This window comes from Rhipicephalus sanguineus, chromosome 7 (assembly GCF_013339695.2).
Source record: "Rhipicephalus sanguineus isolate Rsan-2018 chromosome 7, BIME_Rsan_1.4, whole genome shotgun sequence".
NCBI classification, from domain to species: domain Eukaryota; kingdom Metazoa; phylum Arthropoda; class Arachnida; order Ixodida; family Ixodidae; genus Rhipicephalus; species Rhipicephalus sanguineus.
The window spans coordinates 107,170,306-107,197,394 of NC_051182.1; the positions used below are offsets into that span (position 1 = coordinate 107,170,306).

Genomic DNA, 27,089 nt, shown 5'->3' on the forward strand with positions numbered 1-27,089 from the left:
CCACAGGACTATAATTGGACAGATTGAATAAGGTTGACGTGGATTTTATAATAGCGCATAGCTAAGACCAGTCACAACAGCTCTTCACAATTAACATCGTTTCGTCAAGACTAGCTGTCACTTAGCAAAGATACGGAAACACTGGTTTTCATTCCCTGAAGGTGAGCCAACAGTGGCCCAAAAATAGCAATAGCTTATATATATATATATATATATATATATATATATATATATATATATATATATATATATATATATATATATATATATATATATATATATATATATATAACTTTTAGAGATCACTTTCCAAATGCATCCACAAAATTTTTGGCTACACTCCAGTTGACCAGTTTTCACATGTAGAAGTCATAGACGTTTCCTAAATCGCGCGTATTTCGCCACAGATTTGGTTCGAAATAAAACTCAAGGAGGTGACTTCAGCTATATGGAAATTAGTTCACTAGTTGGTGGCTTCTGTTTCGGCAGGTGGAACCTGAGCTCTGTAGTGACTCTCTACAAAGTTTATTCCTAAAATTTTGTGAAATTGGTTGTAATTATTTTGTGAATAACCTAAAAAGTAGTGCTGTTTTTCAAGCAACTCAGCCGGTGTGAAAAATTTGCGATAGTTAGAGCAGCTTAATTTGTACGTCTATTCAAAACTGGTGACTCGGTATTGCTAACACTCGCTGATATCGGCGCGCCGACAGAGCAGTATTTTGCTTAGGATATGCACTCACCTATGCAGAGAGGCTTAGCGGCAGTGAAGTCACATGCTTTTCCAAGTTCCCTGCATCGCTTCTTCTCTGTGTCGTTACACGTGGTGCGATTGCTGTCTAGTGGGAGACAGAAAAAGAAATAAAGATAAGAGATTGTAGGTAAAAGGCTTTCAAGCAAAGTAGAAAAGATGGACAAACGTCGATGACGTGATTGCTGATATTACAGTGAATATGCATATGGCTAGGAAGTGGAAAAATGTGGCGGTCCGTAAGTGAGCAGAAACTATAATGAAGAAGCAATGCTAGCATACACTGCCTCGAAGGGCCTCCGTGGTTGCATTACTCACTCTTTAGGTTCTGTCAGTGTATATAGCGAGGGATGATACCCGCCGCAGCATGAATCGCTAACCATAATTTTGAGGTGTTCTTAATATCCGTTAAGCTATAGCGTCGGCATACGCAAAGTTTGTACATGCGTCTTCTAAGTTTGGCGATAGAGAAATGAAAGGCTAACGCAAGACACTTCCCAGCTCGTGATAAACTCTGGAGCCGCACGTTTCAACTAACGGGCTCTAGAAATAACGCTCTTCCAGCTTTCGCTGTGACTGTGCTGCGCTTTCCGCGCAGGCCTGGCGTTTTTTCATTACGAAAGATAAACGTAGGCCTGTTTTCAAGTTGTTGCTTAATCTTTCAGAAGAGTAACACAATAATGTTAATGTGAGAGGAAAAGTGCAAAGGCCTACCGGAGCGGTGTCATTATCAGATGGCATAGGTATTACAGAAGGGTGAATGAAGCAGGTAGTACTTATTGACAAATAGGTTGCACGTAAGCCCGCAAGGTGGAGGTAAGTTCACCAAGAAAGACCAAAGTTGCCATTCACTCGCTCTTTTAGCGCGAATGTACAAAGTCAGCACGTGACGGCTGCTAAAAGTGAAAGCTTCGTAGCTGGAAAACAATTCTTCAAGGACCAGGACAAAGTTTTCTACAGCAGATAATATTGCTCCACCACTTAGCAGGACTTTGGCATTATTGGTCACGAAGCTTTACGTAATTAAAAAGTTCCATGATTACAGTATTCGAGGTACAGCTCACTCTCCTATAACATCATACTTCCAATACAGGTCTTAGTTTGCAGCACAGGCGATGACCATTATAAGTTGAAACCTTTCAGGTCAGTCTTCCCGCAGAGGATACTGGATGCGTACATTTTTTTTACTATGCATTAATGACTTACTCATTATCGATGCGTTTGAAGGTATGCAATTTACGCCAATGGAAAGCAGCCTGTTTTTTGCTGACCGACTGAGAAATCAAACGGAGCCAATAAAACAAGCATTCATACGTGGGCGACGAAGAATTATCCTAATATAAACGTACAAAAACAAATACTGTGCTGTTTTAGCTGCTGTATACTTACCTACGCACGTGGCTGCGCTCGCAGAGAAGTCGCACTGTGTACTCCCTTTCTTACATGCTTCATTTTGTTGCTTCTCACAGGTGGTGCGATTGTTATCTGAAAGCACATTCAAGGCCTTGAGAGAGCTTACCAATAAAAGTTATGTATAGGAGACGTTTTATGAGACAGAGGCCTCACTGGTCAACTGAAAATTCTGTCTGTTCAGAATGGGGGAAATTGACGACCGCCCGTTTGGAGCACGAAACCACAACGATTCTTAAGAAAGAAGGCTCCCTTTCTGAGAAATCCGTTTGTATTTCCTTATGGCTTCGTTCTACACAAACGGGTGGTGGTCAATTTTCCATTCTTACCCCTCCCGCCACTTTCCTTGATTACGGAGAACTGATCTGCAACTTTTATCTGTTTCTCCTGATAGTTACATTTGGTTCTGGTCGTGTGGCTGACGAATGCGCACGATATTAAGTGGTCCTGTTGCAATGCTAAAAGAAAAATGGGAACTATAGGTCATCTGACGTGTGAAGTAATGTATGCTCGCTGAAAACATAAGACTGGACAATTTTCAGGAAGTCACGTGCGCCCCCTAGCAACGGCCCCCCGAAGAGCCCGAATCAAGGCGTCCCTGTTGACTACTATCGTCTGCAACCGGTGTGTACTTGGATGGCACTCGTGGCGACGCCAAGCAACGTCAAGCGTTTTTTTTTTTCTGTCTTAGGTGAGCAAGTGCTTTGCAAGCTTCGAAAATTCTTGTCCTATACTATTTGCAAATATTCTATCATCACGCTTAGGGGCTCGAAAAATATTCACAAGATGAGTGTGTGTTCTCTGCAACAAAAATCCGGCCACGATACTCAAGAGACACGTGGAAGGCTGCGCATCTTTCAAAGACTCTGGGTTTCAATATAGGTAGTGCTAGAATATATTTGGTCTTCGGCATATATAGGCAACAAATATTTTAAATATTGGCGGGAAAGAAGCGCGGAGGGGATTGATTGAACCGAACTCGTCACAAGCGTAGATAACACCACTTCATCGGAATAGATGTGTGTGTTGTGAAATAAATGAATAACTACTATACTTGAGCGCAAATGGTGTAACATCTCAATGTAAAATGCCGCCTTGGTGACCACTGGTCACCGCGCTGGTTAAATGGGGATGTAGGGTCAACGGACCCGCAGCCCCTGTACTGGCCATAACGACAGTTGATTACTGGGTACAAATTTCTAAACCCAAGTGCGAAAGTAAATGAATCTGGTCTGTAGACCCAGTTAAATACCGGAAAACAAAGCCACAGCATATAAGCCTTTCTGAATCAAGAATAGGTGGCGCGAGCGCTGGCCAATGATTTTTTATTGCCATAGCGATAATATTGACACCTTCAACGGGTTTTCGCCGTCGCCGTCATGTTCCGTATTGAATACAAATTGACAACATCGCCCCATGAGTCGTATGTTCTACCCGCGAGTAAAAGCGCACGAGCGCTGCCGACGAACGCGGTTGAAGCAGAGATGAAGCGAGCCGGCGATCTCCGTCGCAGGGAGGGCGCATGCGATAACATGGCCCCGCCCGCGACGGCTGCCGTCGATGGCTCCTCAAGCAGAGAGGACACGCCCCGCCCGACTTTCATTGCGCGAAAAGCGCATGTAGATGAGATCCGGGTGGGGGTGGGTGAAGGCTGCGTGCATTCGGAAGGAAGTGCGTTCTTTGGCTTACAGGTCGTGCGCGCCGTTTCTTCTTGCTATGCTCTCACCTCTTACTTCGCGGCGAACCAACAGCGAGAAAACCGCTTCGCTCGCTGGAGCGGCTGTATTTCCTTACCCTAGTGTTTTCTAGAATTACGCCAGATCGTATCCTAAAGGAGCTAGCTGCTAGCCTCACTTCGTATAACATTCGAATTTGTCTCTATCGCATTCATTGTGCCGCCCCTTCGGCGCAATTGTGACATTTTTAAACACAAAGGTGCTTTATGCCGGAGTCCACCAAGACTTCAGTGACGTATTTCCGTCACGGAAATGACGTCAAAAAATGCACACGACCAGAAGGCAGATAAAGAAGTACGGTCAGCGGGAGTCGAACCAATGACCTCTCGGTCCGCGACGACATATGGCGGACACGCTATCCATTGCGCCACTGTGACACACTCTGGAGCCTTTGCAAACGCGCGTTTTATATCTCACGCTTTCCTCTTACAGCGCTCTTGGTCGGCGGGATGGCGTCGCCCTCTGGGAGCGGTAAAGTGAAGTAATATATGATGAGCGTTGCCTCCGCATCTAGTTTATGGAACGCATAGTTGCCAGGCGTCCGTCCCATTCGGCGCGTTTCCAATAGGAGAAGGGCGATTTTGTGAACGCCTTAACACACCTCGAAGTGGCGATCTTAGCCCAAGTGTTGGCCTCGCTCATAGCATCCATTCATACCAAAAATAGCTCTGCGACGCGCGCCTGCCTCGCCTGGCTGTAACACTGCGTTCCCCGTGTATGCTCGCCCGGAGAAAAATCGTGGCCGGGCTACAAGGGAGACACGACGCGCGTTGCGTTTCCCTCCAGTCCGGCCGTGGTGTTCAATAACTCTTTAACATACCGCGGGATGGCGACCTTAGCCCAAATTCTGCGTCCAATCAGCGACGCTCTTCTGGCTGTCACACCGCTTTTAGCTCCTTACTCACCAAGCAACCCGAAGAGGGCGAAGAAGCTGCCATCGCTTTAGCCTGCGCGACGACTACCGCCTCTTGCATCGTTAGTGACAGCAAGACAGCTATCCGCAACTACACCAAGGACCTCATCTCACCGTAAGCGAACCGCATACTTGTAAGCACATCCCCATCTCGTCGCCGCCAAGTTCATTTAATCTGGGCTCCGGGCCATTCGGGTCTTGCCGGGAACGAAGCCGCTCACGACGCTGCCCGAGAAATTGCCCACCGGGCGCGTCACCCGTCATCAGAGCAGCTACCTTCCCGACGAGCCCAGCATGGCTGAGCACGAAGAAGTCGAGTCCTGGTGCGGCCACGCGAAAGAAAGAATGGCCACATATGGTGAAATCGTCATGAATTACCCTCGGGCAAGATTGAAGTACCCACCCCCTGACAACTCGCTAAATAAGCACCAGTCGACAACATGGCGATAATTGCAGAGACGAACATTCCCTACACCCACGCTGTACAGTCGCATATACCCAGACTTTTGGACACCACAATGCAAAGCTTGAGGGGTGGCTCGCGCCAACCTCGACCACATTATCTGGGCATGTCCCGCAGCGACACACACCATCACACACAGTAAGAACGCTAAACTTAAGGTAACCACGCCCGAGCAGTGGGAGGCTATGCTGCTCAGTACGTGCCCGGATGACCAACTCTGGGCAGTCCGCCAAGACCCAAGGTCTGGCCGCCGCCTGAGGAAGAGGGGCTCCGGTAGAGCTAGTCTCCCGGCCCCCGCCTCCCTTGACTCTAGCAAGGACAAAAATAAAGTTATGTCTCTCTTTCTCTCTCTGATTGTGTTATCACCGTTAACTACTACAGCTAACACAAGGGTTTGTTTATTGGTCGTGGACGTTAGGCGTTGCGATGGAGATGTTATACCGATTCGTGTTATACCGATTCCACGATGGAGGGATCAACAATGTCTTTCTGTTAAAGAACACTTAACGTGTCGCCATCAGCACACATGTTAAACTACTTGATTGCTCTTCAGATGATGCAAACAAGAATACTAAATTCTGGCTCTTTATCCGCGTTACTGGGAATCGAACTTCTGCACCTATCGTGCACTCAGGAGCTGAAAGTGATCAGCGTCAAATTACCCCGCACTGTTCGCACTAGATAGTAACGACTTAATGGGCACAATGCGCGCTCAGGGAAAAGTGGCATGAGTGCACGTTGTTTTGGTGGGGATATCGCTTCGACGCTTCCTGTGATGACATACGACCTTCTTTGAAATCATTGGATGAAGCATTAAAATCATAGTGGTGCATAAGCCGACCTTAGCTAAAGTATAGCTTCGCAGCGCACGAAATAAAAATTGTGGCAGCTTAGCAGTAGTCGTGCGAAGCCTGAAGGAAGTGCGGAGCCGGGCGGCCTTCCTTGTTTGGTTTTATTTTTTTCTCTATTTCTGTATCTCTCTGTCTGTTTTTTTTAATCTCCTTTTTGTCTCTGTTTATTTATATTTCTTCCTTTTTCTCTCGTATCTATTTCTTTCTCTTTATAGCTGTTTCTATGTTTCTTTCTTTCTTTATTTCTCGCTTCCTCTTTCTTTCTATATCTTTCTCTCTCACTCTATTTCTTACTCTCTCTTTCTTTAATTCTCTCTCTTTCTTTTTTTGTTTCTGTCTCGCCATCTGTTTTATCTATCTATCCTCTGTGCCTGTTTCTTTCTATCTCTCTCTCCGTCTATACTTCTTCCTAATTTCATCTTTTTTCTGTCTTTTCTTTCTTTCTCTCTATTTCTGTTTCTTTCTACCTCTTTCTCCCTTACTTTCTCTCTTCCTGTACTCGTTTCTCGCCCATCAGAGCTTAAACAGCTACCCCATATAATCATCGTACGCCTCTCCTTTATCTCGGTAAGAGTGTCATGCCATTCGGTTTGAAATTAAGTACTTTCTCTCGGTCAAGGTACGCACTAGGCATATTGGTAAATAAAGGTTCGTCGTTTGCGCCTAAATTATTCTGTTTGACTGAGTGCTGTCCTCAGAATGTCCGACAAAATTTTCTTAGATGCTCGACCTTGCGACCGGTAACCAGACAGAAACGTATATCGGCATGACAAAGTCAACTGCCTTGAGCTCGCTTAAATGTTTGGCGTTATGAAAATGGAATGATTTTGTGTCTGTAGGGCTCCACTGAGAAGCAGTTCCGCTGCAAATGCTCTACCGTGAGGGCATGCTGCTTTCCCATACACTCTAAGAAAAAAGAAGTGTACGCGTGACTCCTTTCGGGTAGTCCTGACTTGCCCCGTACATGACTCTCTTTAAAGAGGCACGTTAACTCTCTTGTGGGTCACACGACTCTCCGAAGAGAGTACAATGACCCCTAAAGAGAGTTTGCGTGCCTCTTTAAGGCGAGTCATATACGGGGCAAGTCGGAACTCTACAAAAAAAGTCAAAGGACTCTTTTTTTATTAGAGTGTAGTAGAGTACGAATTGGTACTAGGAATCGCTGACATTTTCTGTCAAACACATAAATTAGCCGCCTCGGTGACCCAGTGGTTACGGTGCTTGCCTGCTGTGCCGAAGTACGCGGGTTCGATCCCGGCCGCGGCGCTCGTATTTCGATGGGAGCGAAATACTGAACCGTGTGCTGTGCGATGTCAGCGCACGCTCAAGAACCTCAGGTGGTCATAATTATCAGGATCCTGGCCGTGCCGAAGCCCTCCACTACGGCGTCTCTCATAGCCTGAATCACATTGGAAAGGTAAACCCACATAAACCAACCAACCCACCAACCATCTATGCAAATTCTCTTTGTGTGGTGCAGCATTGGCTGTGGACGGAGCTTATAATTTTAGGAGCTGGCTCGCCAGGTTCTTAAGCTGGGGCGAAGTCCCGCACCGTAACCTTAGTTCCAGATGCGACCGCTACAGGCGCAGGTGTGCAATAGTTCATAGGTAGCCCGCTAGATGGCGCGGCACACAACTACTCTTAGTTCTTCCTATCTTTTATTTTACTGTAATTGGTAGGTAGTAGAGCGTCCTGTTGGCTAGGGCGTGGTTTCCACGCCCACCCGATTCAAAGGGTTGGCCGCATCATCATCATCATCATCCTCCGATTCCGCACACTCCGCTGCATACTCGTCGCGCGCGCTGCTTAGCGCAGGCACTACTCATGAATACTTTGGAGGCGATACAAGCGGCGGCTACAGCTCGTAGGGCAGCAGCAGCGCGTTCCCGCCGGCAAGACCCTGCGGGGCGAGCTCGCGTGGCCGAAGAAAGACGCCAGCGTCGTGCGGACTCCGAGAAGAAGGCTCGCGAAGCGGAAGCGGCAAGTAAGCGGCGGCAAGAGAACCTCGAAGCGGAGCGGGCGCGGGAAGCGGTGGTGAAGCGCCGAAAGCGGTCGCAAGCGGAAGCTGGCGGCGCCGACGCGCGCTTCAAGCGCGAGTTCCTCGATCGATCGTTCGGCCACAGCTGCAAGGTATGCGAGCGCTTGTGGTTCGAAAGATTCATAGATTTTGCTGATGTTCTCCGAGCCAGTTCCTCAATCATAATTCACTTCGTGGATATGGCGTGATATTTTTCTTAGGGTGCAACCGACTACAGGCGTTTCTGTGCTCCGTGGTCGGGCACTGATGTTAAATTATTGTCTGTTAGTTCTCATTAGTACTAATGCTGGTGACGTCACGCAGCAGTCTGGTTAGTTGTGATCACGGCGGGTACTGAAACTTCCAAAATGGCCGCTTATGCGTCACCAACGCGGCCACGGTGCGGAGCGGCTGTGGAAATCTCGATATCTTGCTCGAGCACGTGACGAGAAGTGTTGTGACGTCAGGGTACAGTAGGAACCAAAACTATAGCTTTTAAAGGAGTACTGACACGAATTTTAAAATTTTTCGGATTGTTGCTCTAAGTAAAAGTACTGGTGTCGAGAAACCTAAAACGAGTATAGTGGTGCCTGGAAATGCATCGTATATATTCTGCTTACCGCTACCTTTCGGACACTTTCAGTTTCCATATCGAGGGGGCGGCTTCTCAGTGGCGTTTCAAAGCAGTGTGACGTCACGGGGATACAGAAACTCGCGACGTACTAGCGGCAAATCTGTCATCTGCTCGTGGTGCACATAAGCAACGATGAGTGAATTCTCGTCCAGTGACCCTGACAGTCATTTCCACGATTTAGGCTGCGTGCAGGACGCAGAACTCGCAAACTCGGCGGAACCGTCTTGACTGGTCAGGATAATGTCCATTGCAGTGGGGCTGGCTTGCAGATGCTCATCGACGAAAACTTCAAAGTCAAATTAAAATATTTTATACGTGTTCTCCGACTCCGGTGTGTGAACAGCGTTGACGCTGCATACCGAGGAAACGAAAAATGTCGCTTTTCCGATGTCTCAAAATCGTGTCAGTATTCCTGTAAAAACATACTGTAATTACTTTTTCGGGGTGTCCTAACGCTTAGCAGTACATTTTGGAGGCTCTTGAAGGCTTGGCTTTTCATCTGACGCAAAAAGAAAAACGACAACTGAAAACCTTCGTCTCAGTACCCCTTTAAGGGTAGGTGTGCATTGCAATGAAAGAGAACGTAGAAGGGTAGCGTCTTGGGCTAGTTGGTAGGTCATGACAATTCTTTGTATGTCTTTGGTATTCTTTGCGTTGCTCATCTTGTGTCACGTGGTTCTGCCATCTATATATTTTCGTGTTCTGCACAATAAACCCAGTTGAAAGTTAGCGCTCGTCTTCGTGTACCTTTTGTCTTCGTCTTGCTTTTGCGCTATAATAATTGTCAGGAAAGAGAACGCCTACGGCAAATTATATATATAACAATCGTGCGCCGAGCCAGTTTGATTTTGAGTCGCCGAAGGTATCCAATCGCTCGATCTGTCGGAGGTTTAGTTAACTGTAACTAGGATGTTACAATTTAACTATATAAGTGTCGGTGGCGCTCTGCTAAAGGTGAAGAGACTTACCGACGCAGATCGGTGCGCCAGCACTGAAGTCGCACTCCAGTCCGATGGCTTTGCAAGCCTTCTCTTCCTCCTCGTTACACTTGGTTCGTTTGTCAGCTGGTGGAAGAATGCAATAGAGAGTAAAGAGATGAAATGAGCTAACGCAATTCAAGTCGAACCAGTTCACGTTGTTGGCTATGTACTTGCGAGAGACACAGCATTGTAATTCGATAGATTGAATAAGGTTAACGTGGATTTTATAATAGCGCGTAGCTATGATCAGTCACAACTGCCCTTTACAATTAACACAATTACCATCGTTTCGTCAAGACTAGCCGTCACTTAGGAAACATATGGCAACACTGGCTTTCTTTTCCTGAAGCCTCAAAAAATGGAAATCATTTACGGTATGCTCTAATAGACGGCAATAATAGACAGCTAAGCGGCCATCTTAAATCTCATGCCAGATTTCACGCAGTTGACAAAATAAACAGCTTCTTCAATACGGCGAATGCCCGCCGCGGTGGTATAACGATTGCGGTGCTCGGCTGCTGACCCTAAAGTCGCGGGTTCGGTCCCGACCGAGGCTTCGATGGAGCCGCCCGTGCACTGTGCGATATTAGCGCACGTTAAAGAGCACCAGATCGTCTAAATTTCCGGAGCCCTCCGCTGTACGGTGTGCGTCATAGCATATCGTGATTTTGGCACGTGAAAGAGAGAGAGAGAGAGAGTGCAATTTTATTAAGAGTCCAGTGCAGACGCTGAGGTTGCCCCGCGCCTCCCGGCTACTCCCACGTGGGGACCGGCAGGTCTAGCCTAAAGGCCCTGTCGCGGGCGCACTGGACGGCCAGGATTTGGTCCTGTAGGTTTGGGCTGCGCAAAAGCGCATCCCAATCGGCCTTGCTGTAAGTCGGGCCGAGTGACCCGCACTCCCAAAGCATGTGAGCTAATGTACTGGCCCGCTCGCAAGCGAAGGAGGCGGCGTCGGGAAATTTGTGTGGGTCAATTTCATTTAAGTATGCTAACGACGTGTACGAATGGGTTTGAAGTAAGTGCAATGAGACTGCCTGTGCTTGATTGAGTTTTAATGTGGGATCGGGAAAGGCCGCCTCGTCACGTAGTAATACCTCGCACATTATTTGTTAAGGACAACATGAGAGACAAATGCGATGGAAGATACTTTGCTGTCCAAATAAGCTGAGCGAAATACTGAAAGGAAACTCCTTGCGGCGGGAAGCACGATTTGTTACTCGTGCGAATCTCCTGTTGGTGTGAATGCCCCTTTGGGAACGAACGACGTTCTGGGGGGGACGAGAATGGCAAAAAACGCGCATGCCACCCGCGATTTGTCTTTAACAAGCTATTTTCCTCGGTAAAAAAAAAGGTAACAGTCACCACAACGGCGAAGCACTAAATGCGACAGCAGGCACGTAGCCAGGATTGTTTTTCGAGAGGGGGGGGGGGGGAGGCAAGACCTAATTGTTCGAAAGTCTTTCCATGGCAAAAAGAAAAAAAGAAAGTTGCCCGGGAATATTAAAGGCTAGACGAATTTCGGAGGGGGGGCCATGCCCCCCCCCCCCCTTGACTAGGTGCCTGTATTGTAACATTATACGAAGTAAGGCTGGCAGCTAAAACTTTTGGATCCGATCTCGCGCAACTCTACAATACACTGGTGTTAGAGAATAGGGCCGCTACAGGGAAAGAAATCTCTTTGCTTTGGGAGCGTAGCACATAGAAGGGTATACGAGCCGTACTCTGATGGCTGCCGAGATAGCACGCGCCAGCGATTGCGACCGCGCCCTTAGAGTCGAAGTTCACAATTACTGCACGAGCGACACCCTCCCCCTTTCCCCCTCCCGGAGTTCTTCATGCTCGTTCAAGATAGGCGGGGCGTTTTCTCTCTGCGTGAGCAGCAATTGATGGCAGGTCTAACACGCGGGGGGATGTCATTGCATGGGGCTACCGAGGGACGGAGATGGGCCGGCTCGTTTGATCTATGCTTCAGCCGCGTTCTTCGCCACAGCTCGGGGGCTTTTATCCGCTAGTGGAACATACGATGCGCGGCGGGATGCTATCAATTTGGACTTTACACGGGACATGACGGCAAAAACCCGTCGAGAGTTTCCATATAAGTGCTGTCGATATATAGCCTTAAAGAACACCTGAGCTTCGCCTTCAAGAGTAGAACGCGATACGCTTTTCGGGCCCCGTGCGCATCGCTTTCAACCGTGTCGCAAGGGAAGGAACGTTTGTGCGCGTAACATTGGCTGCTTCAAACTATGCTGGAATATCTACAAGTCATTTGGGAAGTACCCGCTACGCCATAATTTTAAATGCGAAGCATTTCTTAGCGAACCTCTGCGACTTTGAGCGTATCTATCTATCTATCTATCTATCTATCTATCTATCTATCTATCTATCTATCTATCTATCTATCTATCTATCTATCTATCTATCTATCTATCTATCTATCTATCTATCTATCTATCTATCTATCTATCTATCTATCTATCTATCTATCTATCTATCTATCTATCTATCTATCTATCTATCTATCTATCTATCTATCTATCTATCTATCTATCTATCTATCTATCTATCTATCTATCTATCTATCTATCTATCTATCTATCTATCTATCTATGACTTTGTGCTCTCCTGGCCGTTTCGTTAATCGGATGTATACCATAATTGGTGTGTCATAACATGGCCTTATTACGAACATAAATGACAGGTCATATCATGAAAATCATGACACGCATGTCATGAACAGTATGATTGACATTCCACGACCTTAGGCTCTTGCGGCCGTTCCGTTAATTTCGTATACACCAAAATCGGTACGGCGTGACAAGAATTCATGAAGAATACAATGACAGGTCCTAACATGCAAATCATGACACGCATGTCATGTGCAGCATGATTTACATGACATGGTCTCTGGGCGCTCGAGGCCGTTTAAATGAAGGGATGTATACGAAAACTGGTATGACGAGATATTTCTGTATGACGAACATAACTGACACGTGGTAACATGAAAATCATGACATGCATGACATGACATGACATGACTTGAATTACATGCCACGCTCATGGCGCACTCGCGGTCGTTTCGCTAGATTGATATACACCAAAATTGGTATTGTGCGATGTGACTGTATGAAGAACATGAATAACAGGTCGTAGCATGAAGACCATGACATCCATGACATGTATGTCATGATTTACATGCCACGCTCATGGTGCATTCGCGGCCGTTTCGCTTGCATGATATACACCAAAATTGATATTGCACGACACGACCGTATGACGAACGTAAGTGAGATGTGGTAACATGAAAATCATGACGTGCAAGTCATGTACAACCTGATTTACATGCCACGCTCATGGTGCGCTAGCGGCCGTTTCAGTGGACTGATATACCCCAAAATTGGTATTGTGCGAAGTGACTGTATGAAGAACATGAATAACAGCTGGTAAGATGAAAACCATGACATGCATATCATGTATGTAATGATTTACATGCCACGCTCCTGATGCATTCGCGGCCGCTTCGCTAGCTTGATGTACTACTATCGTGAGCAATATGAGCTCGAGCGCGTGGCGAATAGCCTCGAACCCTACATCGGCTGATTCGCAGCGGCCACTGTCGGAAACAAAGTGGAAAGGGCGCCGCGCTTCCGCTAGCTGTTGACACTCCCGCCTCAATATCGTTGCTCCAAAAACTGTAGCTTGTAGCGTGTCAGTGACTGCTAGCGGTGATATGAATTCACATCAACGCGCACAGCCACATCCAATGGCCCATCAGACTATGTAGCTGCTGAGATATCGGCTGTGATGTAGCCTGCCGTGATGCACAGGCCATGCTTGCATTATATCTACGTGGTGTTGGCTGAGCGTTTTGCTACGCCTCTTTTATTTATTATTATTTTTCGTGCAATCTTTTTTTTTTCATTTTGATTGCTAGCGGCCGATGGCACGCAGTCAGCTGCCGTTTCGCAACAACGCTAGCGAAGCGGGTGTGCCAACAGTCAGCGGAAAGCGCCTCTCCTTTCCCCTCCGGTTTCGGCAGCGCCATGCACGTATCACGTTATCTCGGTTTTGAGGCTATTCGCCACACACTCGCGTGTTCGAGCTCATATTGCTCACGATAGTACACCAAAATTGGTATTGCGCGCAGCGACTGTATGACAAACGTAAATGAGACTTGGTAACATGAAAATCATGACATGCATGACATGTACGACATGATTTACATGTCATGGTCATGGCGTATTCGTGGCCGTTTCGCTTGCATGATATGCACCAAAATTGGCATTGCGCGATGCGACTGCATGACGAACGTAAATGAGAGGTGGTAACATGGAAACATGACATGCAGGTCATGTACGGCATGATTTCCAAGTCACACTCATGATACATTCGCGGCCGCTTTCCTAGCTTGATATATACCAAAATTGGTATTGCGCGACGCGACTGTATGACGAACATGAATAACAGGTGGTAACATGAAAACCGTGACATGTATGTATGTCATGATTTACATGCCGCGCTCATGGTGCATTCGCGGCCGTTTCGCTAGCTTGATATACACCAAAATTGGTATTGCGCGATGTGAGTGTATGACGAACATAAATGAGAGGTGTTAACATGCGAATCATGTTATGCATGTCATGTACGGTATGATTTACATGCCACTGTCATGGTGTGCTTCCGGTCGTTTTGTTAACTGGATATATAACAGAATTGGTATGGCACGACACGAGTGCGTGATGAACATAAGCGACAGGTCATGCATTGTATATACCAGAATATGCGTTTCATTGGCATGGCATATACCAGATTGTGGATGCATGCGTGCATGGCAAACATGCGATATATGGTGGACTAGATGCCATGGCATGAATGATTTCATTTGGCTCAAAGACAAACAAGGCGATGTATGCAGCTCTTTGCTGGCTGCTTCGCATTACATCGATTCCCACAGTGCGTGGGATCTGCCGAATTTTTTTTTTCCTTTTGCAAACTGGCGAAGTACCCACTTCGCGCCCGTAAGGTGCAACGCGCACCTGCGCAGCTGAACACTTTGCAATGGGGGAGCAGATTTAAACCAGGCACTCGTTGCGCAATTCACGTTTTGACGCCTGGTGCGACTCTACAATTCTGCCACGCATTATTACATGGATGAAGAAGACTCCTCCCAGTACATGATATTGATACGGGGTGGTATGAGTATATAAAATATGTATTTACAGAGAGGAATCAGTAAAAGAGTCAAGATGGCTGACCGCCACACTCGCGCGCCAGTCAGGCTCTTCAGCTCTTCGTCTTCCTTCACTTCCTCTCCGTAACAGGACCCCCGGGCGTTGTAGCGCCGTCTCGGCGCAGGTTCTTATGGCATTTTTTAACGAAGCAGTTTCAAGCACTGGCGTGGCTTCGTGGTGGAACACTTGCTTGCCACGCAGAAGGCCTAGGTGTTAATTTCACTTGGGCCGAAGTTTTTATTTGCATCTATCTCGAATTTTCGCTCACGCACAACGGCAATTTTTCCCTCACAACCATTGACGCCGACACCGACGCCAACACAGCAATTTCTGCGAAACGAGCTCTTTAACGCTACCGCGTTAAGAGAGAGATAAGATTCTTTAATGAAATGCCCGGAGAGGTTAGCCTGGTTTGTCGCCTGGCTTGCTACTCCAGGTGTCGGGTGATTATGGTATATACAATGATCACATATACACCATATACACACAAATAGTACATACAGTCACAAACACACATATATACATAAGAAGAGTCCTTCACAGGCTTTGGTTAAGCTGAGTGTTCCTCAAAAACGCCAACAGCGCTTTTGTGCTACGCATCGCACAACTGTTGTCTTGCCACGGGCCGAGAAGGTGCCGCAGCTCCAAGCTCGTGCCGCGTTGCAAATGAAGTGCCTCCTTCAGAATCTGTCGTTCTGCGTCGTATTGGGAACAGTCGCAGAGTACGTGCTTTAGGTCTTCCCGAGTGTTACATGTGGTGCACATGGGTGAGTCCGACTGCCTGATCTTGTGCTTGAAGTATTTCGTGTAGGCAACGTCGAGTCTCAGCCGGTGAATGCAAGTTTCATCTTGTCTGGTTAATCCCTGCGGCACATGAAAGCTACACGTCGGGTCTATTCTGTGCAGCGGTCCATACTGGTTGTTCGCATCGCTCCATATTGTTCTCTGCAGATTACGCGCGAACGCAGACACCAGAATCGCTGCGTCTTTTCTTGAAAAAGGAATTTCAATTTCCTCAGATGCTGTGTCATGCGCAGCTCTGGCAGCGGAGTCAGCTCGAACATTCCCTTCGATGCCGCAGTGAGCGGGCAGCCACTGCAGTACTACATCGTGGTGTAGTTCATGAGCATTATTGCCTAGGCGCCTGATGTCTAGGACTAGTTGGTCTTGCGTACGTGGAGATTTCAGGGACTGCAGTGCGGCTCGTGAGTCGGAGAATATCACCCAAGAGTCGGGTCTCTGATCTTTAATATATGCAAGCGCCCTCCGCAATGCAGCCAGCTCAGTGGCAGCGGCGGATGTACGGTGGCTGAGAGTGGCTGTGATGGTGACATTCGCCGACGGTATCCACACACCTATAGCAGATGATCCATCTGTGACAGACCCATCTGTATAAACGTGACGGCGGGTTCTATAGTAGGTGTTGATGTGTTCAAGAGCGAAGTACGTCAACGCTGGCCCAGGTGTGTTTCTCTTGCTCTTGAACCCCGGCACTGTCGTGACTATCGTCCAGGAAGGAAGCTGCCATGGAGGCCCCGACAATATCGACGGCTGTTCATACGTCGGGGGGAGTAACATTCGCACCTCAGAAATGCTGACTGAAGCAAGTGGATGATCTTGTACCCTTGCCGCAAAACGCAGACAGACTCGGAGGAACTCTTGCTTCATTAGCAGGGCAGCCGAAAGACGTTTGCTTTCTGTGAAGGTCCCGACTGTCGATGTATTTTTCGGTAAACCTAGGCACACCCTCAAGGCTTTGACTTGCATGCTCGTGAGCACCTGAATATTTGATTTGGTGAGGCCCTGTAGTGCAGGAAGACTGTACCGCAGGAGACCTTCACATAATGCTGTATACATTCGCAGCAGTGCACTCACGGAGCAGCCTTCAGCTTTACTTGACATCATGCGGAAGATGTTCGCGTATGATGCGAGCTTCTCTTTTAGTGATCGAATGTGAGGAGACCACGTCATGGATCTGTCGAAGATCACTCCCAAAAATTTGTGACTTGACACGTATGGGATGTGAGAGCCCGCAATCTTTAACTTGTAGTGCGACATATCCCGTTTGGTAAAGGCAATGGCGGCACACTTGTCGGGTGATATGGATAGCCCACGTGTTCGTAAAAAAGTCTCAATGGATTTAATGGCCTTCTGCAGTCTTCCGCGTAGTACTCGACGGTTGCGGCCACTGCTCCATATGCAGATGTCATCTGCATATAAGGATAACTCAACCGATGCAGGGACACATTTTTCCAGACCAATGAGCGAAACATTAAATAAAGTCGGGCTTAATACACCACCCTGAGGGACCCCACGAGGCACTGTATGAAAAGTGGTGTCGCCGTCTTTCGTAGTCATGTACACCGACCGGTCAGTGAGATACCGCGTTAAGATTGTCTTGTTAGGTACTTCTGAAGGTGTTTCTGAGGCTAGAAGGAAAAGTGTTTCGGTTCCCTTTATTCGAAACACGATTATGACAGATAGTCTGGCGTACAGCAATCGCAAGTTGTATATATCTGCGAAAAAGACAGACACTTTCTGAAATACGAATTTCTGAGTGTTGTTTTCTAAACAAATTTACTAATGAATGACGCTGCCGATGACACCAAACCAGGTGTTATAATTGCAGAAAAAAAATGCAAACAGTAATGATAATTATATATATATGTAGTAAAGGTAATATTTTTAGGGATCACTGTGTAAATGCGTCCTCCAAATTTTTGGCTACCCCCCAGTTGACCAGATTTCACATCTAGAAGTCAAAGACGTTTCCTAAATGGTGCATGTTTCGCCATAGATTTTGTACGAAATAAAACTCGAGGAGGTGACTTCAGCTATATGGAAATTAGTTCAATATTTTGTGGCTTCTGTTTCGGCAGGTGGGTCAGTTGCTCTGTAGTGACTCTGTACAAAGTTTATTCGTAAAATTTTGTGAAATTGGTTTGTGACCTGCGAAGTAGTTCTCTCTTCCAAGCAATTCAGACGGTGTGAAAGATTTGCGATAGTTATAGCAGCTGATTTTTGTACGTCTATTCAAAGCAGATGCCTCAGCATTGCTAACAATCGCTGATATCGGCGTGCCGACAGAGGAGTAATTTGCCTACGATATGCGCTCACCTACGCAGAGAGGCGCACCGGTAGTGAAGTCAGATGCTTTTCCAAGTTCCCTGCATCGCTTCTTCTCTGTTTCGTTCGACGTAGTGCGATTCTTGTCTAGTGGCAGAGAGAAAAAAAAGATAAACATAACATAGAGTAGGTCAAAGGCTTTCTAGCAAAGTAGAAAAAATGGACAAACGTTGATGACGTCATAGCTGATATTACAGCGAATATGCATATGGCTAGGAATTGGTAAAATGTGGCGATCCGTAAGTGAGCAGAAACTATAATGAAGAAGCAATGCTAGCAGACACTGCCTCGAAAGGTCTTCGTGCTTGCATTACTCACTCTAGGTTCTGTCAGTGTATATAGCGAGGGATGATACCCGCCGCAGCATGAATCGCTAACCGTAATTTTTGGTGTTCTGAATATCCGTTAAGCTATAGCGTCGGCATACGCAAAGTTCGTACACGCATCTTGTAAATTTGGCGATAGAGAAATGAAAGGCTAACGCAAGACACTTCCCAGCTCTTGATAAACACTGGAGCCTCACGTTTGAACTTCAATGGTTAACCATCTGTACGAAGTGCTTGGGCGTTTTTTTTTTTTTACGAAAGAGAAATGTATTCCTGCTTTCAAGTTGTTGTTTAACCTTTCAGAAGAGTGGCACAATAATTTTAAGATGAGACAAAAAGTGCTGAGGCCTAACTGAGCGGTGTCATTGGCAGATGGTATAGGTATTACAGACGGATGAAGCAGGTAGTACTTATTGACAAATCAGTTGCAAGTAAGCCCACAAGTTGGAGGTAAGTTCACCAAGAAAGACCAGAATTGCCATTCACTCGTTCGTATATCGCAAATGTACAAAGTCAGCACGTGACATCTGCTAAAAGTGAAAGCTTCGTAGCTGGAAAGCAATTCGTCAAGAACAAGGTTACGAAGTTTCCTGCAGCAGATAATATTGCTCCACCACTTAGCGGACCTTTGGCATTATTGGTCACGAAGCTTTAATTAAAAATTGATGCAGCTTGGCACTAGGGGTGCCAAGCCTGAAGGAAGGGCGGAGCTGGGCAGCCTTCTTTGTTTCTCTTCGGTTTTTATCTTTCTTTGCTCCTCTCTTTCTTTCCTTTTGTCTTTTTCCGTTTTTGCTGTCTCTTTTTTCTTTCTGTATTTCCATTTATTTCTATTTTTCTTCCTATTTCCTACCTTTCTTTCTCTCTTTCTATTTCTCGCTTGCTTCCTCGTTTTTCTATTTTTATACGTGGTTTGGCCTGCGTTACGCCAAGCCACGACAGCATACGACTACAGCGTGCAACATGCAGGGCCCTTAAAGTGCTCCGCGCTTAAAATTTCCATGATTACAGAATTCGAGGCACAGCTGAATCTCCCATTACATCATACCTCCAATACAGATCTCTGTTTCCAGCATAGGCGATGACCATTTTAAGCTGAAATCTTTAGGTCAAGCTTCCAGCAGGGGAGCATACTGGGTCCATACGTTTTTTTTGTTATTCATTAGTGACACACTCAATATCGATGCGTCTGCAAATTATGCAACTTACGCCGATGATAGCAGCCTGTTTTTTGCTCGCCTACTGAAAAATCAAACGGAGCCAATAAAACAAACATACATACGTGGGCGACGAACAATTATCCTAATATCAACGTACAAAAACAAACACTTTGCTGTTCTAGCTGTTGTATGCTTACCTATGCATGTGGCTGCGCCAGCAGAGAAGTCGCACTGTTTGCCCTCTTTCTCACATTCTTCCGTTTCTTCCTTATTACAGGTGGTGCGATTGGTATCTGAAATTACATGCAAGGTTTCGAGAGCGCTCTCATATAAAAGTGCTGTATAGGAAATATTTTATGAGACATAGGTTGCACTGGTCGACATTCTACCCGTTTCTCCTGATACTTGCATGTGGTTCTGGTCGTGTGGCTCACTCGTGGCCGCAGTAATAAATTTTCGCGTCGCATTGCGATGCTAAAAGACGAACGGAATCGTAGGGTCGTTTTTTTGTTAGACAATCAAATGAATCCAATGGACGATTAGGCCAAGGAAAGCATAGGAGACATTAATTGTTGGCTTTAACTGCGGTGTAGTAATCATGGCGTAAATTGAAATGAAATAAATGGTGCGATCTTGTACGCGTTCCAAGATAAACACGGAGGCGTGGCATTGCATCCAGCCGCACGTGACCGCACATGACCGCACGCGATTGGTCAATGCAGGGCCGTGACGTCTGTCGCGGTTCACATGGGCCATTCGCGTGCGGCTGGATGTAACGCCACGCCTCCGTGTTTATTTGGAATGCGTACAAGATCGCACCAAAAGTGTACGAAAAAGGACCCTTTCTGTCGGTGGGATCCAAACCCACAACCTTCGCCTAATTATTAATTGTTGGAGTTTTACGTCCCAAATCCACGATATGATTATGGGGGACGCCGTAGGGGAGGGCTCCGGAAATTTTGACCACCTGGGGTTTTTTGAAGTGATCTAAGTACTCGAGCCTCTAGCATTTCGCCTCCATCGAAATGCGGCCGCCGCGGTCGGGATTCGATCCAGTGACCTTCGGTTGAGCAGTCGAGCACCAGCACTGGATTCATTTGGTTATGTCAAACAGGAACTATAGGCAACACAGCGTGTGAAGTAAAGTATACGCCATGAAAACATCAGGATGAACCATTTTCAGAATGTCATGTGTGTTACCCCTAGCAACGGCCGCCCAAAGATTCCGTATTAAGGCATCCCGGTTACGCCATCTGCTGCTACCGCCGTGTACTTGGATGGCTCTCAGGACGACGCCAAGCATCCTGACGCATTTCCTTGCTGTCTCAGGTCAGCAATTGCTTTGAAAGCTGCCAGACTTCTTGTCCTATGCTATATTGCCAATATTCGATCATCGCGCTTCGAGGCTCGAAAAACATTCACAACAACAATGGCTGCTTGGGTTGCTTGGTACAACACACTTGACAAGGAAGATCTTCAATGCGCAGAATTCTTGAAGAAAAGAAAGGACCAGATATGACATTACGCACTCCAGAGCAGGAGTGCGCTGTGTCCTATCTGGTTGTTTCTTTTCTTCAAGCATTCTGCGCATTGGAAAAGGTTTTCCTTATCAAGTGTGTATTCACAAGATGAGTGTGTGTCACCTGCAACAAAGGTCCGGCAAAGATACTCAGAAGACCCAGGAAAGCTGTGAATCATTCACAGGCTCTCGGTTTCAATATAGGTGCACGCATTATTTGGTAAGCGGTTTAATAGGCAAGAAACCTGTACAATATTGGCCGCAAATAAGTAGGGAGTGAGTTTTCAAGTATGTCGATCACACTAGGCCAAGAACGAGTTTTACTATAGGCAGGGAGGAGATTGACAGAACCGAACTCGCTACAAGCATAGATAACAGCACTTCCTAGAAATAGACGTCTGTATTGTTAAATAAATGAAGAAATATTATATTTGAGCGCGAAAGGTGAAACACCTTATTGTAAGAAGCGGTCTAGGTGACTACCAGTTGCCGCGCCGCTTCAAAGAGGGTGTGACGTCACGAAACCCGCAGCACCTCTGCCGATCACGACGACGGTTGATAACTGGGTTCAAGATCATGTTATAACTGGGTTCAAGAATGAAACGCAGGCTCGAAAGTAAATTAATCTGGTCTTTATCTTCACCAAAATACCGTAAAGAAAACCCACGGTACATACGCATTTTTGCACCGAGAAGAAGCCGGGCGATCATTCGCCAAACAGATTTTTTTTTCTAGTAGATGTAATTTTCTGATGAAGCGAACGTAAGCTTGCTGTTTAGAACGCGTCTTTGAATGTTCTTTTCGACGCATGGCTGCTTTGTTACGTTCTATTGGGTACATTTTTGGATGTCGGATTTCTGAGATGCGTATGCTCAGCGCAAGGCAAATATTATTGTACGCCAAAAATGCATGCATTTTTAACTGCAGAGTATGTTTTTAGAAGCGAAGCATCTTATGGCGGAGTTCAATCCGGTGGTGGTGGTGGTGGTGTGCAGCGTGACCACCCTTACTGCGCATGCGCAAACCCTCTCCACACGCCTCCTCTCCACTCCCACTGCCCCTCCGAAACGCGGGCTCGACATGCCGAAACGCTGCTTCGCATCGCCTCATGGTTCCCTTTAGCGGGAGATGGTGTAATTTTCTTTTCGTGTGTTTACCGTTAATTTCGTACTGTTAATTTCGTTACTGTTAATTTCGTGTTTACGTTAATTTCGTAATTTTACTGTTAATTTGCTACGCTCCGGCTCATTTTTTTGCGCACACTTACCGATGCAGATGGCGGGTCCGTAAGAGGCGTCACATTCTTTTGCATCATCTGAGCAACGATCTTCGTCAGCGACGAAACAGACCGCGTGCTTGATGTCTGTGCGGAGAAAATGAAGAGGAAAACGTGGCCTTTGTTATATACAGAAAGAAAATAAAATCACCGCGAAAAATAAAAGGACACAAGCGCTGTTACCGTTATCAAACTCTAACGCGTAAGCACGATCGTCGCTGTAATAAGTATTCATACCGCACAGTCGGCGCAGAAGAAAAAAAGTCGGCTAATACAGTGTGTCCCAATAAGTAATCATACCTTACAGACTGTAATGACCACAGAACCAAGACCCCTCATAGTGGCAGCCGTCACGTCCAGAGTCAGTCAACATAAATTATTATAAGTTTTTTGCGTTCTCTTTTTACCTTGAGTGGCTATTTGTCGCAGGCATGCTCTTCAGCGAACCCGCTGCGAGAATAGCTATCGCTCTCCGATGCTTTTTGTGCGAGGGCATTCTTTCTTGCATTCGCTGCGGAATTCGTTTACATCGAACTTCGGCAGGGTGCTACACCCTGTCAAATTTAAAGGCGAAAGCCTGCCGCACATTTGTTAATGCATTAAGTTATAGAATGGAAACCAGGCGTCTTTCAAGACATAGCGAACTGCAGCGCGAGGGACAAGCATTAAATTACTATTCAACGCATAAATTAGGGGCTAGTTGGTAGTAGGTGAACTTGTGCATCTTAACAAGCGCTAAAGAACAAACAACTCGTTGTGGGTTCTGCGCATGTCTGCACATATCCATCGTTTTACGTGAGTAAATTTTCAGTTGATGTCTAGCGCCCGTCCTGTTTACGTGTCTTTTTCTTCTGTTTGTTCTCTGCGCTTGTTAAGATGCACAAGTTCATTAAATTACCCTGACGTTCTGAGTCCATTGCCGTGTTCCTGCCCATCCGAAGGTTTCTGCACCTCACGTTGTGCTGCACGACTTCCGTGATCGGCGCGTTTTCGACCAAGTGACAATGGTATATGATCACGTCATCACGTGACGTCATGATGGCGTCACGCATTTATGCTGTTTGCGACGTCATTAGGAAGTCGCACGATGTCGTCACGTGACGTTATCGGTGACATAGGTCACGTGAGTTTTGTACCAATTCATTCGCCTGCCGTATTTCGCTCAAGGGGCCGCTCAAGGCTTTCGCCTTATTAAAAGCATTTTTTTTGTCCTCGGTTACTTACCTACGCAGAGGGGCATCCAGGCAGTGAAGTCACAGGCTTTGTTGAGGTTATCGCACTGGTCTGTCTCTTCTTTAATACAGCGGATGCGGGTATGATCTTAGTGAGGAATAAGACATGAAAAAAAAACAACAATGAATTGAGTTCTACGTAAGGCAGAACAATGCATTGTTTCATATTGCAAGAAAACACGCGTGTTAAACGCAAATTTGACTTTGCTTTCTTTTAACTACAAATGGTTACGGAGTTTATCACAGCAAATGAAAAGAGAAGTTTCATCAGGAATGTATATGGCTGTATCAAACAATGGACGCAGTTCAGACTACGAAATTTACGTTATACAACTGCATACGTTGTCGCAATATGTAAACTAGCCGATATACCAGGTGCTTCTGAGGAGGCTTCGAAAAATTGCTGAACGAACTTTTTTTTTTTGAGAATAGAATATTCAACCAAAAGTAAACAGGTGCGGCGAACGTCAGAAATGTTAAAATAACTCTAATTAGTAGTTACTTAGCTAAGATTCCCGAATTACCTTCTATAAGTTAATTACATTGCGGTGCATAGTCGTTTTGAATAATATCTCAGGATGGCGCGAATGTAGAACTATGTGCAATTAAAACTTTCTGATAAAACGCGCTGTTGCATTTTGCAGTTGTGCAACGAAATGCCGTTTTTTGTACTGCAGCACAAAAATAACCAGAACGCCCAAGCATTTCGTAGCACACCTTGGGAACGAGCATCTCGAAACTTGTTTCACAATAGCCAGCAGTTAGACAACATTACTTAACAGTGTTGGTGTTATCCGGGTAAATACGGCACATAGAAACTCGTGCGCTCTACTCAATTTCCTCCCTCTTAAGACTAACGGATTAGTATGTACTACGTTGGAGGCGTCTGCAGTAGCGTGAAGGTGGTTATCCCACTACGAGTACCAACGCTTTTAGAGATGTTGACGAGGACAATGTAGTAAAAGCAAAATGTATGTAACTTGGCCCGCCACTGTGCAGCGCGGGTGAACGCGTATTCCGTATTTTGAGAATTTGCCGAGTTGTTGCGGCATACAGTGATGGCATTTTATCTAAGGAGATTTGATTGTCTTGGTAAGTAATGTGAGAGAAACGCTTCTTTTCTTTGTTATCAACACTGAAAAACTGAGTAGAGCTTGTAGTGATTGCGACACCCAGTTTAATCATTTGATTATGCACTGCACTTGAAGCCGCACGCGTCCCATAGCTAATCGACGAAATTTGAGCGTATTCTGTGTCGCAGCAAGTTTTATGTTTTAACACTTTAGTGTAAAAGCGTGGAAGCAGTGAGTGGTGACGAAATGAACGAACACCGCCGGAAGTGCTTCCCACGGGTAGCAGAAAGTAATGACGAAGTCCTTGCTTTTGTACTCTGTAAAATTAAGAAGTGAGCGCAAGCTCTTGTAACACGTTATGGGCGCCATCAGTTGTTTCGTTTCTTCATTTTTTTAATTTACTAAAACATTGGAAGGTAGGCTACGTTAGAGCCGGCTATCCTAATATGATGATATGGATATTGTAACGCGCACTTTTTTTTATATTTTTACGTAACCGGCCCGTTACACGTATAAGCACTGCCTTGCGCAAACCGCGCACGAGTGTCTGGGAACCTTTCAGATTATTTTAGAATCTTCCGATAAGACTGTGCGCCACACACGAACGATAGGGCTTATTCTGGAACAAATCCGGCGACCAACGGTAACGCTGGAATCTTCGATGCCGCAGGTATAAAAGGCCGACGCGCTTTATTGCTGATCAAATTACTGGACGGCTGGCACTGTTCTCGCCGCTATATCTGCGTACAGCTTGAATTGCTTGTATTTGACCTTTCATTTTCCGGGCACAAGTTCGCCCAAATAAAGAGTTCCGTATTACCGTGTCCTGCTGGAGCCTTCTTGACCGTCACGGCCACGTGACAATATTAAAAAAAAAAGACAAGAATACAAAATAAGCATGAAGGAAATGAATGCGAAAAGAAAGAGAAATAATCAATAATGATAATAATAATATCTGGAGTTTAACGTCCCAAAACCAGGATATGGTTATAAGGGACGCCGTAGTGGAGGGCTCCGGAAATTTCGACCACCTCGAGTTCTTTAACGTGCACCTAAATCTAAGTACACGGGCCTCAAACATTTTCGCCTCCATCAAAAATGCAGCCGTCGCGGCCGGGATTTGATCCCGCGACCTTAGGGAAATATTCAGACGCACTGCGTACACGCGCTGCGTGCAACGATTGTGCGGCGTCACGAATACACTCTCAAAACGGTTTGCGCAATCTGTATATACTGGTATTTTCGTGCCAGTTCTCGGCTGTGGTTTTATAAATGGAGTGTATTTACAGGCATGCCTTGTGCACTCTAAGAAGAGAAGAAGAACATGTCTTACTCTTTTTGGTGAGTACTGACTTTTCACCTGTTTATGACTCTTTTTAAAAAGCGAAGGGGAATTTTAAGGGCTAGTTTTTCTTTGTTAAACACAATATTAACCCATATATGCCCAAACTAAAAAAAAAAGACAAAACAATTTCTTTTTTTCACAAAAAGTGTACTTCTGCCCTCAAAAGAAAGCACACGTTCTTTATTTACTGCCCGGTAAACGCGATACTGTTTTTCAAGCCGTCCTATACATATAGGACACTGGGCATTATGGGTACTATGTGCGGGTGTGGTAAGCCTAGAAACAGTTCACGTGCACACCGACATTGCACTTCTTCCTTTCCATGACATCTTTCATACAAAGCACGCGTTTGCCTGGAGTAAGCGGTCGGCATTTCGCGTGCACTTCTTCCTCTCGATGACGTCTTTCACACAAAGCACGCGTTTGCCCGGAGAAAGCGGCCGGCACGTGGCAGCATGAAAAGCAAGCAATGTCTAGGCCTGCAGACGCTGAGAATGAGGCCTTCTTGATGTGCTATAGGTGGAGCTAGTCACCAGCTAAAGAAATAGCGATGTTAGAGTGCATCAAAGAAGCGTCCTATATGTAGCACGCTGGACATATATGGGTTAATGAGAACTAAGAGACAGTAATGCCAAAGAGACGCGTCAACACTTTTTTGGGCCCCACAACTCCCCTAAGAGAGTATATTATGATCTCCAAAGAGAGTTCACGTGTCTCTTTAAAGAGAGCCATATACGTGGCATGTCACGACTCGTAAAAAAGAGTCAAATGGCTCTTTTTTGTATGGTGTATCAAGCTCTCGAAACGCCGCAAGAGATAGTGACAGTCTGGGATGCGAGGCGTTCCAAGACTAACGCTGAAACTTACCAGGGCACGTGGCTGCGCCAGTGGTGAAATCACACTCTCTTCCATCCTTGGCGCACTGTTCCTTCTCTTGAGCGTTGCACGTTGTGCGGTTCGGTTCTTTATGGCCATGGAGAGACGAAGCATAAAATCAGTTAGAACTTGCAGGGGAATACGTTGTCGCGGTGGCATTTACATACTCTTTA

The 27,089-nt window shown here is 46.1% G+C and overlaps 1 protein-coding gene across 1 annotated transcript in view; it reads right to left on the bottom strand.

Moving 5' to 3' along the window:
- LOC119398906 (uncharacterized) overlaps window positions 1-23,705 on the bottom strand; it is a 36,886-nt gene extending 13,181 nt beyond the window's left edge. Inside the window, exons 1-3 of the mRNA XM_049417465.1 lie at window positions 23,615-23,705; window positions 22,382-22,477; window positions 2,138-2,233 (exon numbers count right to left, since the gene is read on the bottom strand). Coding sequence (XP_049273422.1) covers window positions 2,138-2,233; window positions 22,382-22,477; window positions 23,615-23,630 — 208 coding nt within the window. The 5' untranslated portion in view covers window positions 23,631-23,705. The remainder of the gene's footprint in view (window positions 1-2,137; window positions 2,234-22,381; window positions 22,478-23,614) is intronic.
- Window positions 23,706-27,089: the final 3,384 nt, after the last annotated feature.